At 36.6% G+C, this 19,711-nt stretch overlaps 1 protein-coding gene across 1 annotated transcript in view; it reads right to left on the bottom strand.

The window, feature by feature from the left end:
- The window catches only part of ROBO2 (roundabout guidance receptor 2), a 624,073-nt gene that overhangs the window by 90,617 nt on the left and 513,745 nt on the right, over positions 1-19,711 (bottom strand). Inside the window, exons 3-7 of the mRNA XM_072419149.1 lie at positions 17,215-17,372; positions 16,685-16,805; positions 15,732-15,870; positions 4,570-4,697; positions 1,245-1,256 (exon numbers count right to left, since the gene is read on the bottom strand). Of these exons, the coding sequence (XP_072275250.1) occupies positions 1,245-1,256; positions 4,570-4,697; positions 15,732-15,870; positions 16,685-16,805; positions 17,215-17,372 (558 nt within the window). The remainder of the gene's footprint in view (positions 1-1,244; positions 1,257-4,569; positions 4,698-15,731; positions 15,871-16,684; positions 16,806-17,214; positions 17,373-19,711) is intronic.

The following is a 19,711-nucleotide window of genomic DNA, read 5'->3' on the forward strand; positions in this document are numbered from 1 at the left end:
AACATTCTAAGTAGAATTCTTAGTCATTAGAAAAAAAAAGAAACCTAAATGAGTGCCACATTCCTAATGTGGGATTTGACTTATACCAGGGTAAAATGCATTAGGGTATAAAGGATATTAGGGTTGATTTAGTAAAGAAATATAAAATATTCACAAAGCAAAGTGATTATCCCCTTGCAATGGATATTTCATTAAGCGTAAAAAAGACTAACTTCAGATCCGTGAATGAAAAACACCCTGTTGGAAACTTACAGCTACCCACCTTCAACTTCTATGCTGTCAACTTCAGCGTTGGATAACCACTTTGTCGTACAGTTGAGTGACATTAAGGTGTGAATCTTTCTTCAGAGGAATAAACCATGCAGCCAAAAGTGACTTGTCACGTCCATGAAGCGCACCACAATTTACCACAACTGCAACCGTAGCCATGGCTTCCAACCAATCCCATACAGTGGGAGCAGTTAGGAGCAGTTGAGCCTCTGGTCAACGCAAATCTGAAATGGCCCCATGTAAGGAAACTGTTGAGTTCTACCATTCAGTCATGTGCAAAGAAAATGTTCCTGTTGTTTTAGATTTCCTTGCATATGACTGGTTACTCTTGTGAACTATCACCATCACATTCACTAAGTAAAATTATCTTTTGCAAGATGATTATTCCTTTAGTAAATCACCCCTACTGGGTCAGGTTGACTGATGGATCAATAAAGCTTTTAAAAGCATTGTTTCTGCATAAAGATTGTAAATACATTTTTACTGGGAGCAGTAATATTTGCAAATAACACAATCTCTGCTTCATATTTAGCACTGATGCACAGTGATTGTGCCTTGCTGGTCCTCCTATCTTATTACAAGTCTCCCAGTCAGAGTGCACCTAAAAAGAAACATCAGACTCTTCAACCTTTATTGGCATAAATTACCCACAATGCTTCTGGCAGCCAGTGCCCATGTGATCTGTGCCGAGTTTCAATTGGATTGATGGAAATCCAAGCCATTCTTTTTTTGATCAAAATTATAATGTGAATTCACAACTCCGACTTTTGGTCTAGTAACTTGTGTCTAGTATGTCATTTTTGTGTCAAATTTAATACCAGGTCTGAATTAAGGAACAGACCTCCCATTTTTGAATATGGGGCAGGATTTGGTTTGGGTTTATCCATAGTGATATTGCTGCTCATGCAAGGTGAGAATGAAGGATGACGCATTGTAAAAAGTCATGCTAACAAAATAGAAGGATGGTTACTTACCAACAGGGCGAACTGAAGATATTACAATGGTGGTGAGAGAATAGAAAATAAAAAAGGAAATTAAAAAAAAATTCTGTCAGAATGTGTGCCCATGCAATACTACACTTAAATAAAGTGACTACTATACCTTAAATCATCTATGCATGCAAAATCAAATTATGAATGCTCATAACATAATCATGTCAAGTCAAATTTATTATTTAATGTGGAACCAATTAAAAAAAGAGAGAGAGAAATTTTAAGAGCTGAAGGTCACAACGGCTTTGGGAAATTATTTAACTGTCAGTGATTACATGCAGCTCTACTCACAGACCATTAAAGCTGAACTCCAGGCACACAGCTACATTCATGACAGGAAATATGTAAACCCCATTGAAATTGTTAATTTTTCAATATATTTATATAGGCAAACATTGGATCTTCATTCGAACAAATGATCCATTTTCTCTTTAACTTCAACTTTTGGCCAACTGGCCTCACATTCCCATTAAACATACTTTGATATGACAAAGAATTATTAGTTGTCTTGATGACTGCAAGGCTTTTGTCGATTTGCACCTACATGCTTTACAGTTGGTATGAGGCTGTTTCTGGGGCTTAATTCTAAATCTTTGATCATTAGTCTAGATTGTTCCAGAAATTAGGAAGAACTTTCCCAATTTATTACATTCACAGAAAAGTAGTCTTGTTTTGCTTTTTTAAATTTTTCAACAGCAAAGACTGTTTCCTGGCACACCTCTTATGCAAAGTTAAATGAGGCTTTGGGCCTGATTTTTTAAAGCTCTCCGAGTCTGGGGAGGATACACTTTTATTATTAAAGCTGGGGGATCCAGAAAACTCAGAATGGCTCTGGTCCAGGATTGAAAACATTCAACTGAAAGTGTGTCCCCACCAGCCTTGGTGAGCTTTAATTAATGTCTTTCTGATTGTATAGGCATAACACCAACTGTTTCAATAGTCACCCCCAGAACCCATCATGAGATTTTAGGGACTTTTTAGGCATTAAACAGTCAACTCTCAGGCTGCAATTTCTGGGTTGGTCAGTCCTAGACAATATATGAGTCATTGCAATTGTAGGGTATTTTCCTTGTAGTGGAATTGTTAAATTCAACAATTTGGTTATCTTTTGAATCCATCGCAGACTTCAACAACAGGCATCGATGTACTTCAGTCTAAGAGGCCTTGGAGAGCTCTTGACCTTGCAATGACACTACTACACATTTCAATAGGAAATAAAACACCAGTCCCCCAAATAAGGTTCAAAAAGACAAGTTTCATTTGGAAGTTCATTGACACCTGATCTTGAACACTTCTTAATTCATATGTTTAAAGTTATAGTAAATGTAGGGGTGTACTGACTTTTTTGATGCGACAATTCTATTTTTTAGTGAATTTTGTCATTGGGAAATGTTTATCACAGCTAGACACATTTCAAATTATTATCTAATGTTTGCCTTCTCAAATTTCTCCAAAAAATCAACAATTTCTATGGGGTGAACTTACTTCTCATCATGATTTAAAATACAAAATACTAAAACCAGTTTACTGGCTTTGAAACCAGAATATACAACCAGATCTAATTATTATGTGCTATAGTAAAGCAATCAAACATTGCACAAGACCCACCAAGATAACTTCTGTGAGTATGGCTTCGTAATCTGTAGAATACCACATTTGTGCCACACAGATGACAGGACCAGAGTGACTTTCTAAACTTGTGGGCAAAGCCATCTCACAGTTTAGGACTTCCTCATAGATGTTTGCACACATGACACTATACAGAAGGTACAACAGCAAGACGTTGCTTTAACTGGAGAACTGATGCAGCTGATCACTCAACCTGGAGCTTGGAGGTAAGTGTTGTTTATCCATAACTATTGGCCATCAAAAAATTTCCAAAAACTTCACCCATTGATCACTGCTTTGATCACACACTGACATTGCATCTTAAAAGATTTCTGATTGACCTCTCTAATGGTTCCTGCATAGTTTCAGATAAATGCCACATGTCAAAGCCAGCAGCAATTTTCTTTTTAGCTATCTGTAAGGGTGGCAACCTTGACCACCACACTGTATTCTTGCTATTAACCATCAATGTAAGGGATGTTTTTCCTACTGACTCCCAATGAGTTTGTTTTAGCACGGGTTCACCAATACCTGAAGCCTTTTTAAGGGTTCCTCGCGGGTAAAATAATACAATGTCATCAGGAATTACTACTCTTATATTATATATTAGAGAAAACATTGTTTCCTTTTAAAGAAAAATATTCACACCGATGTTCATGTGATGTATGAGGTGAACATACTAAAAATGTTTTTATTACCCTTATACCAGTTCTCATGGAAGCACTGAATATGCGCCACTAAGCTGTGAAATAGTGTTCTTGTCAAGTGGATTAAAATTATTCTTTTCAATACCAGATTGAGAATGGAAAGAATATTTTAAACTAGGATCTATGGAACCCCAAGGAGTTCCTAATTTGTATTCTCTTTGTTTTTAGAACAAATGTCTGAAAGGATTTTGAAAATAGAAAGTAAATCCTTGGCAATGATGTTAAGAATAAAGTACAATAAATACATTTTGTTCATATTGCTTTTTAATATCTAGTTTTGTGTGTGGTTATTTTAAAGCTGAAGTCCATGCAGTAAAGCCACCACCTCAAGTTGGGGAAGGATTGGGGAAGGAGGGGAGCGGCTTAATGCACCTCCTTTCAATGTATTCAAATGATGTAGTAGAGATTTGTAAGTGTTACGGAAAAATCAGGTCTACCTCCATGTTCTGCATGATAAGTAAATCTAGGCACTAGAAGGGCAGAAGTGCAAACCCTTTGTTGGTACAAATACTCATATATATATTTTTCATCTTTGTTTTTACTATTTGCTTGGAGTTCAGCTTTAAGCCCATGGGAATTGTAGGTACCCTTGCAGACCAAAATATCACCTTTGCCAGATAGAGACACCAAGGGTTATAAAAGGTTTGATAGATAAACTTCAAAATAAGTCTTTATCAGGTGTAGGTGAATAAGTATCACATTGACCTGGACAATTCTCCACTTGGAGGATGTCAGATTCACTGCATTATTATTAGCCCCCGATATCATCATGATTACAGACACCCTGTCTCCTATTTTTGATTCAATTTTTATTGTATTTTTTAACTGTTTTTAATTTTTAGTCTGTGTTCAATTACAGAGATTTTCTTCACTTCCTATGTACGAATAATATGTTTTGCAAACTAAATCTCCTAGTTATTTATGTGAAAGTCTCTGGCATGGTTATTGTGCAATAAAAAAGAAGAAAATATTCTTTAAATATTAACACCTACCTCTTACTGTAAGGGTAGCGGAAGCTTCAATTTTACCAACTCGGTTTTCAGAAATGCATGTGTACGTGCCCTCGTCAATGCTCGCCGCCTTCTTAATCCGCAAAGTGTAATCATCCTTGATGTCGTATCTAAATATCACAAGATAATAATAGATGTCATCATGTAGCATATGAATCTAAAGAAAAGCATGTCTTTACCTAAAACATATAGATTTATTACATAGGTGCTCAGCGCCGTTTATTTTAGATTTTAATAATTTCATGCACACATAAATCTTCCTGACATTTTTATTATGCTATGCATTAGTTAAAAAGTTTGAGGCCATAAAATTAGACCTGCACTGTGCTTCTGGTATTAGTATATTATTAATATTATCACTTTGCTCTGTGCACTGTGGCAATATGACAAATGAATGTGATCAGTTTTCAATATGTGACATGTTCTGCGCCGGGCCTGACACAGTAACCGTTGTTATGCTTTTGTGGCTTTCCAATCTATTTAATCATCATTGTCATCAGATAAAACCTCCGTGTTCTCCTAGAGACCAAAATGCTATTAGTCCTACTTTATCTAATGGAACACTGGGCAATATTTCCATTATTCAGATGATATAAAGCAAACTTAGCTTAGGTGTCAGTCCAGTCATTCGGTGAGAGGTGGATTCCGGTAGGTTTATCACCTGATGGTTTCTTATATCTGCTCACCAAAACTTTCAAATTTTCCTTATCAATCAAAAGTATTTCACTTGTGTCTGCATTCCATATTTATATATTAACTTGCCCTAATACCTTTCCTACAATCAACAGAATATATTTGCTAATAGATTTGGGTTTGTTCGTTTTTGGATCTGTGTGAAATTTGACCCAATCAATGGGGACCAGCTGGAGTGGCTGATCTATATGCTATACTTGTATGTATGCTTATATAATTTCTAGAGCCATACCTGACAATGAAAGGTATAGCATTGCTCGGGTATGGCTCAGTAAGGTCAGCCAACAAATAATAGCAGGCTGTCAATTGTGATATTGTTTTGCTGCCTATTCACCTGAATTAACCCCAATAGTTGGGTTGATTTAATAGCTAAATTTGAATCTCTCTAATGTCAACAGGGAAAAAATGTTGATGTACAGTGTATTCGGAGGGTTAAACCGTAGCTGACAGGTATAGCGTAGAGCTGTAGATGCCATACACTATACCTGTCGGTAACAAGTACAGCGTATGGCTCAGTCAATCCACCAGGCAGATAGATAAAAGGCTGTCAATGGCCACCAACTGGATTGGCAACTTAGCCATTAGCAAATTGCACCATCACTATTGGTCACTAGCCAAACCCCTACCACCTTTTCAGTTATGGTGTGTTAAAGGCCCTGAAGGAGGACCTAAAGATCATCGAAACTCAAAAACAAAAATGTAATATATTGCTGTTTATTAGCCCTTAGATGACTGCATTTGTGTTTCTATGGATTTTTCCTTTCTGGTAATTCTGAGAATATGATTATGGATGAAGCTACTGTTGTCACATTCTCCGTATTTGTACTAATTTGTACTCCTTCTCTCCCCATTTACGTTACATAGTCTTTTTCCTTGATATGATTTTTTTAGATATCGGTTTAATGCAATAGGCCCATAATCAAAATCATTAAAGGTCCCCTGCCACTCCACTCTCCGCGTTAAAGGAAATACTTCTAATGATGGATAAACCTATTTGGCTGGTTTGTCCTTTTCCTAGCAGTTTGAGATACAGTGCATAAATTATTTATTTACTGTATTTGCAGAGTTGTATTGCAGCCTGAATAAATTACTATCTAGCCAGACAGTGATGGGCCCCAACGCTTCTGAGCCCCATAGTAGTCACACAACTTCCTCTGGTGATGGCTATGGTTATGCCCCTGACACTGCAGCCTCTGCCTTGTTAGGAAATATCAAATCTGTGATTTGGTGCCATGCAATAATAGAAAATATAGTGAGATGGATTTGTGGTATAGTTTACTAGTCACATAGAAAAGACATTAGAAGTTTAATAGTTAGAGACAGAATCTCTGTAGCGCAAAACAGAATTTTACCTGACAATAACTGTTCTTTAGACACTGAAAAAAGCATTGGTAAAAAATATAGCAGAGACAGGACAAAATGTAAACTACTAGAAAGGGATGATCTTTAATTGTTTATACTGTATTTATTGCTAAAAAAGCCTGTCTGAAAGCCGAAATAGCCTTTTAAATATAATGAGAAATAGCATCAGCTTTGGGACTAATTTGAAGCTTTGGACTAGTAAATGTTGTAAACGTAGATATGAGAAATCGTAAGAACTCCAGTAACTAACGGAGAACATGGCAAAGAAATAGATTTCAATGTCACCAGACAGATATACAGTAATGAACACACCAAGGAGAAAAACAGCACACATGGAAACTCGAGGGATCTCATTTATTTACTATGGCTCCAGTAAGAGATTGGGGAATCAATGTAGATAACTCAATGTAAGCATCAAGTCGATGAATAAGAGCAGGTAAGAGGCCAGCAGAATGCTGCGGAAGAACTCACAGAGGATTTCAAATGTGAAGTAGATGATACAGAAATGGCAAAGCGCTGCCCTATCCTTCAACTGAAACTCTACCTAGGAAAACAAGAGCAGTGACCACCAAGTATAAAATTTGGCATCTAATAAGAAAAGGCAAACCAAATAGCTATCTTTATCTGGAGAACAGGCCTATGGAGGAAAAACATAATTGAGTTCCACAAGACCCCATTAAATATTAAATTTTAGAATGCTTACTTTTATTTATAGAAAAAGGGGAAGATTTGCAAAGGCACAGAAAAGGCAAAAATACAAAACTTTTCTGCATTAGGTATGTTGGTGCCATAACAGCACCAATTCAAGTAAACTGAAAAAACAGGGTGAATATGTAAATGTAAACCCTAAACCATATGGCTGGTTTACCGAAAGCATTAAGAGTTTTCGTTTAAAAAGACAGTGAAGGGTTAAATAATAATCAATTATCAAAAAAAATATGGTAAATAAATTTGAATAAAAATAATTAATTTATATTTATGGGCTTCATCTACCCATCATTGGATATATTTTGCGGATTCCAGTGGAGGGATTAGGTGTTTCCAAAACTTGCATTCCCTATAATATGAAGTAAGGAGCGGATGTGATTAAGTAGAGGCGAGGACACAGTTGTATGTAATTTCTTACCTAATACACTAAAGTATTAAAAACAACTGGATAGTTAAACCAACCCAGTTAAAATGTCAAGTCTCTTTTTCTCTTTATGGTCCTATACTGTCCTATAATGCAAAATTTTAAAGAAAGTTTAGCATATGAATGCCTTAAAATACTCATTATCTTATTGGAAATGAGCTTCTTGCTTTGTAATCCATTGTTGTGTGATGATGTTTTTGAGATGTGTTGAGCAGCATGGTGGCTCTAGGGGACTAGGGTCCCAGGTTTAAATCTCAGCCAAGACAAATGGGACTGATTTAATCAAGCTCTCTATTGCCAATGAGAATACACTTTCACCAGTGAAGCTGGGTGATCCAGAAAACCTGGAATGGATTTCTTCAAAGTCATTTGCTTTTTGCTAGTAATTCTTCGAATCCTGGACTAGATCTATTCCAGGTTTATTTGCTCACCCAGGTTCATTGAGAAAGTGTATTCTCTCCAATCTTGGAGAGCTTTAAAAAATCAGGCCTATTATCTGCATACAAACTTGTATATTCTTTCTTTGTATACATGGGCCTCTGGCTTCCTCTCACAACAAAAAAAAATATGCAAATGTATATAAAATTCTTCCCCGTCCACCATAAATTGGCTTTTAATTGCTTTAATGGCATATGACTATGGTAAGAACATTAGATTTTGAGCACTTTTGGTGGACAGTTAGTGACATGACTATGGACTTTATACAGCACTGCATATTATGTTGGTGTTACATACGTACAATATTAATAATGATAATGTGTAATAATCACAATTCTCAGTTTAATCATTCCCACACAGACTTGTATTGCAGAGAAATAAAAGGGCTTTGCATCACAATGATTCAAACAATGTGGTCACACACTGGAATTACAAATCTAAAATGGAGTTGGTTTTAGGATCAGTGCCTTTTATATATATTTGAAGACCTGATGACAGCTGGGACAAATCAGACCGATACATTTATCCACACCTGGTATTACTGGGTTCAGTTTAGTACATCTGCAGAGTACGGTAGATTGGCCTATGACTCTTCTTGTGAAAAGTGGGGGTTCTGTGTTTGATTGTAAAGACCAAACTGACAAATTAGGTCAAGACATCGGGACATTGGGACATCCCTCCCCCTGGACCCCCCCCCACACACACACACACACACACACACATCCTTCTCTCTATCTTTTTTCTTCTTTTCCTTCTGCAAATATATAGAAAACTGAGATACTGGGTTTTCTTTTTATTTTACTATTACCTAATTACATTATCCTAATGTGTTTGAGTATTTAGCTTGTGTTTTCTCATGACATTGTTTTCATGTTGGTTCTTCGAACATTGTGTATTATGCCATTAAATTATCATGTAAACCTTAAAATATCTCAATAAAAATTTTTTTTATATAGATTTCTATAAATTTAGTCGAGCTTTAGCTCTTCATCATCCAAAGAATAATATGTGATTTTTGGGTGCATCGTCCCTTTAAACGTATAAGAACAGGAAACCTTTCCAGCAAATATATTGCCAGCGGAAAATATTATAAAGGTGAACTTGCCATTAGGAAGCAGCCCTGTGTCTAATATAAATAGAATTCCCATTATGCAATAAGCTGAATAGCAGTCATAAAGCATGATAAATCACACACAGGTATATAGGCCAGCAAACAATCGCTCTCTCTGTATTGAAAGTGTTATTAGAGCATTTCTGGCCTCTCCTCAGCTTCTTTAATAGCCTGAAAACTGTAGCCTGTGTTATCTGAAAGCATTTCAATAGTTCTTTTGTTTAATGGTTTAACGTACTCGGCCTTCTGTTCAAAGGTGCTTGTTAAACCTTTCAGAGATGCCATATTTTGCCAATCTGCTGGAGCCGAAGAAGGCTGAATAACTAGATATGTAAGTGGGGGGAAAAGCTGAAGGTTCACATTTAATTGGAAGCAGAAGAAATGACAAAACAGTAGTAGTTAGGGCACAGTAACACACATAGGATTATTTTGATTGAGAAATCTGGCAATCATTGCATTGTATGAATGCTCTCATTGTTGCAGCATGTGATTAATGACACTTCCACAATAGTATGCTGGCAGTCATTACCACGCACGCACTTTTTCACTCTCTCTCTTTCGGATATGAAACCCTGATGAAAAATTCAACCCAATCAGATTTGGCCTCTGGACAACGTGTGCTATCATCACTGTGCTGTGAATTGAGATTGATTGGTTACCAGCTGTGACAAAGTCAGAGAAAAAACTGTTTGAAAAAAAAGGACTAAAATAAAAAAAAAAAAGAAAAAAGAGAAATGTCACAACCATCTGTTAGTGCAAACACAACAAACCGTTCAAGAAGTTGCTAAATGTAATATGGTTTTCTGAACATTGTAGATGTGATTGTGCTATTTCCGTAAGTGCTCCTTTTTTTTCTGGACACACTGGTCTTTGCTATTTCTGCACAACTTATTCCGGCTTTCGAAATATACTTAAAAAGCTATTGTAGGAAACTGGCAACATTTGGTAAAATACTCTCCCCCTGCAGAAACACACACAATGTTCTCAAGCAGAATTTATTGACCACTATAAAAAAATTGAGAGGGGTTATTGAAGACCTACAGCTGAATAGCAAGGTTCACCTTTTTTGGAGGGCCCCTCTCTTATTGTAGTTATCGGCTGCATAAAAATGTAAAAAGTAATAAGGCAAAAGCTATTTCATATATTTATTTTGCATCCCCTGCCTGGGGGATAAATTTTCATTTATCTAATGACATCCCAGGGAATGCTGTAAGAATACTGCACTTTCTACTAGCATCATCCCATGTGAGTTGGAACATTTGGCTTTCTTCAGGATCTTACTGGAGTGATGACATCGCCCATTGCAGTACAAAAAGTGGGGGTAAAGTAACTATATTTACAGATCATGTTTTTTGAATGCTTATGTAACTTGTGAAATATGTTCTTATGAATGAGGAATAAGCCACATGTCTAACAATCGCTCTTATATCTGTAAAAAGCAGACTGTTGGTGCAAATTTACTGTTTATAGAAAAACAGGGATTATACTACACTTCCCATAAAGTGAGGGTGCCTAGGCACTCCTGTACCTGGAACCACATTCCTATATATCTAAAGTGTGAGAACTACTGCTGAACTGAAAATCTTAAGACATTTGGAGTGAGATTTTGTGACGTCACTATTGTCCTGCTTACAGTTCTCGTTGTGGGTGGCTCTGACCTGATACCAGGATGGTGGCATCAATACAGGGACACAGTGTAGGCCAGGGCATAGTAACAAGATCAGCTGAAAGAAACCTCCACACAATATTAGCGACTTCTGCTCTCTGATAGCCTTTTGGGGGGTACAAGTTATACATTTCCTTGTTAAAGTAAACCTGCCAGTACCAAAATTAAACAGGCTTCAATGCTACAATACAGGCCAGAATGTTTAAAGTGTACCTAAACTCAACATTTTCACTTTACATAAAAGGGTAGATAACTCTTAAATGTAAATAGAAAATGGTAATAATTTTTTATATTTTCTTAAAAATCAAAGGGTGCAGCACTTCTCCTTTAAGTCTTGATCGCCTAGGTGAACAAGACCGAATGAGAGCGCAGAGCCTTCCAGGATACCTACGTCACGCATCCCCGAGGCTCTGGGTGCTCCTGCTGTGCATGCCTTAATCTCGAACATGCACAGAAGGGGTATTTTTTCTATTAAGGGAAAAAGATATGGATCTCACGCATCTCTCTCCCCTTTCTAGTGGTCTACATCACCCGATCTCGCACCTGTGCAGTGCAAGATTCGGTGACAGAGCAAGATGACCGAGGAAGATGAAGGAAATGAACAACAAAGATGGTGGCTCCTGGTGCTTTCGCAGCGCCGGGAGGAAGAGGAATTCCAGAAAGATGTGGGACCGAATCGCAGGAGGGACCCGCACCACTGAGGGACCTATGGGATTAAAGGTAAGTGTAATTTTGTTGTTTTTGGTTTAGTTCCACTTTAATAAAGAGAATTCCATTCCCCCATTCTAAGCTTTAACATGCAATTTTCAGCTTCATACCTGTGTCAGTGCTTTCTTGCCCCTTCCCATTTCTGGGATTTTTCTTAAAAGAAAATTGACTATATGTAATTAGTTATTGTAAGCATAGAGAAAAAAAATTCTACTACTACTGGAGAGACAGCTGATATGAAGAATTGCACTCATTTCTGTGATTTTGTGCAAAAATATACAACTAAAATAGACTAAAAATTAAAGTATTCCAAACAGGACTGTGTTAACCTCCGTACATTTCTAGCCTAAAACAGAATACTGAATCTAGTTATGAAAACAACATTAGAAGTTGTAAAATTCATAAAGAAAAGCTGATCAGATCTCCCAGCAATAAATCATTTCACTAAACCGAGTTAGCTTTTACCATAAGGAGATGTAAGATTAAAACCAAAAAACCCTTTTTGGCAGAAAGCAACATACCATTCTGTCATCTCTGGTTAACAGAACCACGGTGGGAAAAGATTCAACTAGAAAAACAATCCTATAATTCTAATTTCCTTACTTGAGCTATAGCACCAAGTCTGTCTATATAAATCTGATCTTGCAGCATTTTTGCTGTGCTTTGCTGCTTTGTGCTGCCTTATTGATGGTGAAGATCTTAATATGTTTTAACATTTTGTCACAGGAGACTCAGTTCAAGAATCGGTCAAGGCACTGTACCTACAGCGACTGCACTGATTAACAGTAGATGTATTAAACCAGTCAAGGTATTTTACCTTGGGCACCTTATATTTATCTATATAATATATAAATTTTAATGAACACACACTGGGATTAAAGAACATCTTTACTATGCTTAAAACTTTTTACTTTTAAAATGCATTGCTTGGCCAAAAAAAGTCACAAATTTCACTGGATCATTTTTAGCATTGATTATGGCATACATTTGCCATGGAATTGTTCTGTTAACTTTATGCAATGCTACCAAATTTATATCTATCCAGGGTCAATTTTTCAACAAGACCTTGCACTGATAAAAGGAGAATTGAACAGTTGCAAGTCTTCTCCAGCGCATCCCAAAAGATTTTTAATGGGGTTGGAGTCTGGACATTGTGGTGGCCAATTCATGTAGGAAAATTATGTTTTATGCTCTACTCTTTCACAATTGGAACGTGTCCGTGTCACCAGGTAAGAAAAAAAATCTATTGATGGAAAAAACCTGGTCATTTGCTATATTCAGGTAGTCAGTTGTCTTCAGTTTTTTTGGCACATAATGATACTGAACCTAGAGCTGACCAACTGAAGCCATCCCAGTTCATAATATCACCACCATAGGCTTGGGGACTTTCGTTTTAGCCAGGCAGTGTATACATTAATAATAATAAAGACACACTGAAATCAACATTTATCTATATTATACCCATAGCTTGTGGATATAGTGGGCAAGGTTTACAAATGAAAAAAAAAACTGCATTCAGATGCTCTGTTGGGGTAATACCTTAATTTCCTGTCTGGTAAAACATTGTCCCCAGGACAGAATGTATATGAAAATTCTTTCTAGTGGAGTCCCAGGTAATAGTAAAACCTTAGAGGGGTTCTAACCTTTTCTCAATTTATTGCAAGATGTTAAAAATAAAGTTTTGGGTTCATTTTAACTAGGACAGACCATGGATGGTTACTTGGTTTGTTTAGTCCTTATTTGTGTTGATTTGCAATAGTTAGAAATATCCAGGTTTGTGGGCTACACCGCACATGATAAATTTGGTTCTGTTAGGGCACCCCATTACCATTTTTTTCCAATAAATAATACAAAACTCCCAGAGCTAACGCTTTGCAATGTGTGTGCATTTATTAAGTAAATAAAGCTATAAGGAGATACAAGAGGAAATATAATCTACTGACCCATATTGCTATCAGTGGCCTATAACCCTATGCATTAATTTAAGATATTCCCTGTAGCATATTTTTATTCTTTAGTAAGTTGTTTTTAGTTTGTGCACACATAAGGGGGCACACTGGAACTCATCAGATGATCATGATAAAAATAGACCCCTCTACTTAGACTACTTAGGGTATATCAAAGGCTACGTAATAGCTACAGAACAAAGACATGTACGATACGGCAATAAAGTTTGCCTAAGTCTTTGTAACGTTTAAAGTTCATCGAAAGGAAATTGTTTGTCTGTTTTTATGTTTCCATTTAAAACTGCAGCTAGTACACTGTATCAGAAAACATATGTCTTCCACAGCCGCCCTTTGTACTATGAAATCAAATTACACAACAGTACTAAAGGAAAATGTGCCCATTACTCTCTTTCCTTAACCTCATTCTGTAAAAAGCAGCATAAGATTTCTTCTATAAATGTATTTTAAGAAATTTAATTTAGTCTTTCAATTTCCTAGTACAACAGCATGGGGCGCCCGCCAACCCTCCTCGTGAGTGGTTAGCCTGGCACTTCCTGTTCTTCAATGTAGTCGTGTAATCTTAAAATATCCATTAGTACTGCAAAGAACCAAAGCTGCAATTTTTTTCACAAGAAGACCCACACACAGTCATCCCCAACTAAACATTCCTGCTGAAGTCATACAAATTTTCCGCGGCTCAAATGAAGAACTGGTAGTGCTGGTTTCCTCTCTACGCAAGGTTAAAATAGTTATTACGGTGTCCTAAGTTTCCTCTTGTAATTGAAATTCTCTTCGGTGAGGAAAGAGAAAAGATGGTGTTTTACATGCTTTGTAATTACAGCATGCAGCTGCCCCCTGAGACATGTCATTTTTCCGAACCCCACACTTAGCCTACATTTATAGCAATCCGATCATTAGATGCTTTAAAGAAGGAGAACTCCTACCAAGACTGCACTATGTCATAAGAAACAACTCCGACCATGAATCAGGTCATGTTATGAGTGATGATTTACTGTTCCTGTGCTTACACATTTTTATTAGTTTATTGAGCACTAGTAAAGGTTCTGACACTTGTTTTATATGATGGATCGGGCAATATTTTCATACATCAAAATTCCAGGCATGCAGTTAAATCTATAGATGAAATGTATAGGAGCTGTTTTACCTACCAAATGTATGTGTATGTATTTGTATATGTATGTATGTATGTATGTATGTATATGTATATTTCTGTTTATCTAGTTCTGTCATACAAAGCCCTGTCTGGACTGGAGAATGAAAGCAAAAACTGAACATTAATGAGCTTATCTCCTTTTCACTATGGTATCGTCTTTTATTAGAATGCCCCTTGTTAGCACAAGGATTGCATCTCATCTAAATGGCTCCTTGTGCTGCTCTCTCACTCACAGTCTAAGCTCTGTATCAGGCTGATACCAAGTTCAATTTAGATACTTAAACTGCTTACATTTAAATAAAATATATTTACGAATGAATTAATTCATGAATGAAGAACTGGAATAATGTATGTCTTATTCCTCAGTTGCGTTTAGCTTTAAAAGGATAAATATACTTTACACAGTAAAATACAGATAACAACCAACCTCCCCCACATGCACAAACACACCTGTCATTTACAAATATAAATGGCACCCCTGGGATATGCCAAAAGGTAGATGTAATTCCTATAGCCTGTTGTGCCTCCATCCTCCTATATGTTTGCTCATGCATTGGCTTGAAAATAGACCAGAATTCTACTGTTCTGTACGCTAGCTGGATCCATTTAGCTGATGCATGAGCAGAAAAAAAATCCAGTGTTTGCATTGGAGGATGGGAGTTGAGAACACAATGGGCTGCAATAAATATACTTATTTACTGTGAAACACCCTGAATACCCCAGACAATTTTAGGTGGAACATTTAATGCAAACGTTGGAAAACCTGTTTTACTATAATTGTGTTGAGTTAGTAGAGTTTATCTTACAGTGTATTTATGTTTTATGTTTTTGTATTTTTATGTATTTTGTATGTTTATGTATTTTATATTAGAAATGTTATACCATGATGCTGTAGACGAATCTTGATAACTTACCTTCCTCTTGGCAAATCGGCATCATCCTTTTTCCATCGGACAGTTGGCTGGGGATCCCCATGGACTGAACATCGGAACTCTACAGTCTCATCTTCTAAAACCACCTGGTTAACTGGCTTCCTGACAAAAGTTGGTCGTTCTATAAGGAAAAAAAAATGTTTTTAATTGTTTAATAGTGTAACAAGTTTGATTAAAGGTGAGCATGAAGTACATTGCAGGTATAAGCTGCATAGTGCAATTGACAGATGTGCATTATAAATTAGAAATAAGCTCTTTGCTGTCTACATGAATGTACACAAAAATGTACTTCTGAGTTTTAGATACACCAATATACCACAATATACCAAATATACCTATATAACAGTATAAAAACTAACAGTATAGATTTGTATTTTATAACTCTAGCCATATGTGCTTTCCATTAAAACTATACAAACTCTGCTAAACTAACAATAAAATATAAATGAGTTTGCTGGCATAGCTGATCTGTATGAAACTGTGTAAAATAAATGTGAAAGGATTATCCATATGTTTCTAAAATGTATCCAGATACAGGGAGAAACAGATTTTTTTGAATAATGTGTGCCATCTTCATTTACTCAATTTTTCTTCAGCTTTTGTATCTGTTGCAATTTTTTTTCTTTTTTCCACAAATATTTTGATTGCTGTTTTGCTAGCAATTAATATTTCTTAACAGTAGAAGCCATCGCCCCTTTTTTATAGCCTGGTTCCCTGCATATTGGGCTGCCATGGGTAGACACTACCACGTACGACAACTCAACACCAGTCTGTAGATAGTCTTACTGTATTTCTGGCACGTTTGCCTGCCAATGAAGATACCTTTCAGTAAATATCATAGACCCCAGATATCCAAAGAACAGTCATACAAAGTTATGTGTATGTTTTAATAATAAACATTCGATACAATCTAAAGAATAGAGAAGCAAGCTTACCAAACACAGTCAGCTCTGCCGGGTCACTGTCTCTTTCTCCAACCATGTTAGTTCCAACACAAGTGTACATTCCTGCATCACCTTTCCTTGTGTTTGATATCATCAGCTTTCCACCTCGAATCTTAAATGAGAAAAATATAGAAGACAAACTGCTGTAAAATATGTTTTGTACAGTCTACATACACTTCTGCAGGTCTAGTAGGTTTCCCATATTCCCAAAGGAGCAATGGGGGTATGCTGATATATGCTTTAAGAATTTATCACTGTTGAATTCTAAAAGGGAAATCTTACATGATTTGTTGTTTTTGCGATTTGTGACACATGAAGAATTTACTTGTGCAGACTTGGCAGTTACTAAAAAATCCAAGTATCATTTGAGATGGTAGTTGACTGTAGAAAGTCCTGGGATAATTCCACCCTCAGACTCTTTCATAAATATGTCCTTCTTTTACCTTTACATGGGGGGGGGGTGTGTTTGTGTATATGTCCACACAGATGTAGATGTTTTATGCAGAATCCAGACTACTTACGCTAATTCTCTCGTCTTTATCATCTATCCGAACTTTGTCTTTTTTCCAGTATATTGTTGGCTCTGGATGTCCTCTAGGTGGCTGACACTCCAAAATGGCGGGCTCCCCAGCTGCCACCACCACATCTGTAGGGTTGAGCCGAAAGTCGTCTCGAAGCACTGCAATAAAAAAATAAAGTATTGATTAGTACAGTAAAGAACAGAATAGACATTAGCACAATGACAAGTATAGCATATCAAATAATACCACAACAGAGATTCACCAAACATTTCTGTGGTAGGGATTCAATCACTGCTGCTGAAAACACATGGAAATTGAAAATTATCAACAAGGAAATGTTTGATGAATGTCATATTCTCTGCTTTATAAATTGACCAGCTAGAGCAGCCATTCTTCAGAGGCCTAATCCAGTGGTTGTTAGGGGTTCCTTGTGCTTTAGCTGATTGACCTCCCTTCTTATTGTACTTTCATAGTTCCAGATTCAACATCTATAGGCAAAGCCATTAGGATGACACCAGTTTTTTTTTTTTTTTTTTGAAACGTCAACTTTCGATAATCAGGGCAGAATTTCCTGATTATCGCCATATTAGAAGCAATAATTTCCACTCAATAAATTATTAATTCCGCTCAATAAATTCCACTTCTCTCATTAAATTCATTTTATTAGGGGTTACCTGAGACACAAGATTTAGTTTAAGAGTTCATGTGGCATAAAAAGGATGCCCTAGAGTGCATTTAGATTTTTGCAAAACATTGTTTTGTCTTCATTGGGTAGGTTTACTAACATTTCCTACTCTGGAGACACAGTAAGGGTAAATGGTAGGATATTTTCCTTCTCAGACAGTTTTCACTGGAGAAGGTATCCCTATCTGAAAAATTGTTCTTTCTATTTTCAAGGACAACTTAAAAATGTAAATCTCCCAGCTATCATGTAACAATGGTAGCAAGGTCATGGATTAACATAAATAGCTAAAATGCAGATAGTAAATATCTAATAGTTGCGAAAGAAATTGCTTATCCTAAACTGGTAGTCTGGTGTCAGAGTTATTTACTTATCTCTAGTGGCCTCCTTTTTAAAAAGAAGCCTTAGGTTAATATTTTTTAGGTGAACTGCGGATTACTTTTCCAATCATATACACACTGGATCTAACGCTCCTTAATTATGCCAAAGAACTGGCATACAGTAAAAGTCTGCAAACAGTTGCTTCTCCACTTGTTCCAATTTCTCCAGCTCAGCCTAGACATGGCCAAGAATGCCGAAAGCAATACATAAATCAGCACTTCATTTGAAAATAAATTAGGTAACATATGCTAGCTTCTTATGTAAATGACATGTTTTAAAAGAGGGATTAGGACCCTCTAGCTGGCTATATCTCTCTAGAAAGATACCCACTTCACCGCTACCACTGTAAGTGCATTCCACTTTACAAAATAATTGGCAAGCCCTTTTGTAAAAAGGAATAAGGTGATGAGTAAAAATCTGTCCACGCACAACAAATAGTCAAAAAACGATATAGAAATATGGAAAAAGGGGCTCCTGAAACTTCCAATAATAGATTGCAGATGGCACAAATGACGGCTGTGTTTTAGCAGAATGGGCTACGGCTTGGTTCGGCGTCTAAAGCTGACTCTTTGATTTGGTGTCAAAAGTGACATCTGCCACAGATCCATCACCAAATATAACATCTTCAGCCTTCTGTGATGTTTTCATCTTTATTTAAGTATCTTTTAGTTAAATACATTTGTGAAAGAGAAATGGCTGTGTGTTCAAGTGTGTGTTCTGCCAGTACCCTCCATGAGCCCAAGTCATAACCTTCAATGTACATCTGGTCTCGTGTCAAGCCAAATGGGCAGCTGAAGCTGTCACTCCATTTGAGGATAAAAATGAAAAGACAGTGAACACATTACACGTCCTTCCATTAAATTAACCTCAGCTTTTAATTACTAAGCTTGGTAATTAAAGATAAAGTTTAATCTGCTAATATTTCACATTCCTTGGGTCTTTATGTCTTTAATTATTAACACGCTAAAGATACTTTTTAACAAAACCAGTTTTTCTGATGTATGCTATTTTAAACCCAGTAATGTCATCCTTTTGTGTCTCTTTGCAATGAAATCTGATCAAAGCTGGTGGATAGGTCCTGTACATAACTTCTTGAAAATATCACAGCACCCTGTGTCATGCGGATTGCCCTAGGCAATCCCCATGTATGATAATGAGCCTGCAAAACTGCAAGGACTATATGTCCATCTAAGACCTTCCTGTTTCAAGGGTGACAACGCTGCTTTGCTATGTCACTGCAGAGCAAATAGCATTGTCCTATTTAAAAAAACTGGATCAACAGAATAATTCTTAAAACAAAAAACAGTACCATAAATGTTTTTCTATAAGGATTATACCCATCCATCCCCAGTCTTCTTACTGGAATATCAAAGAGCAGCAGGAGACTGAAGATTCATGACTGAAGATTAGTGGCCATTCTTCTGCTCATTCTGA

The sequence above is a fragment of the Pyxicephalus adspersus genome, chromosome 1 (genome assembly GCF_032062135.1).
Source record: "Pyxicephalus adspersus chromosome 1, UCB_Pads_2.0, whole genome shotgun sequence".
Taxonomy (NCBI): Eukaryota; Metazoa; Chordata; class Amphibia; order Anura; family Pyxicephalidae; genus Pyxicephalus; species Pyxicephalus adspersus.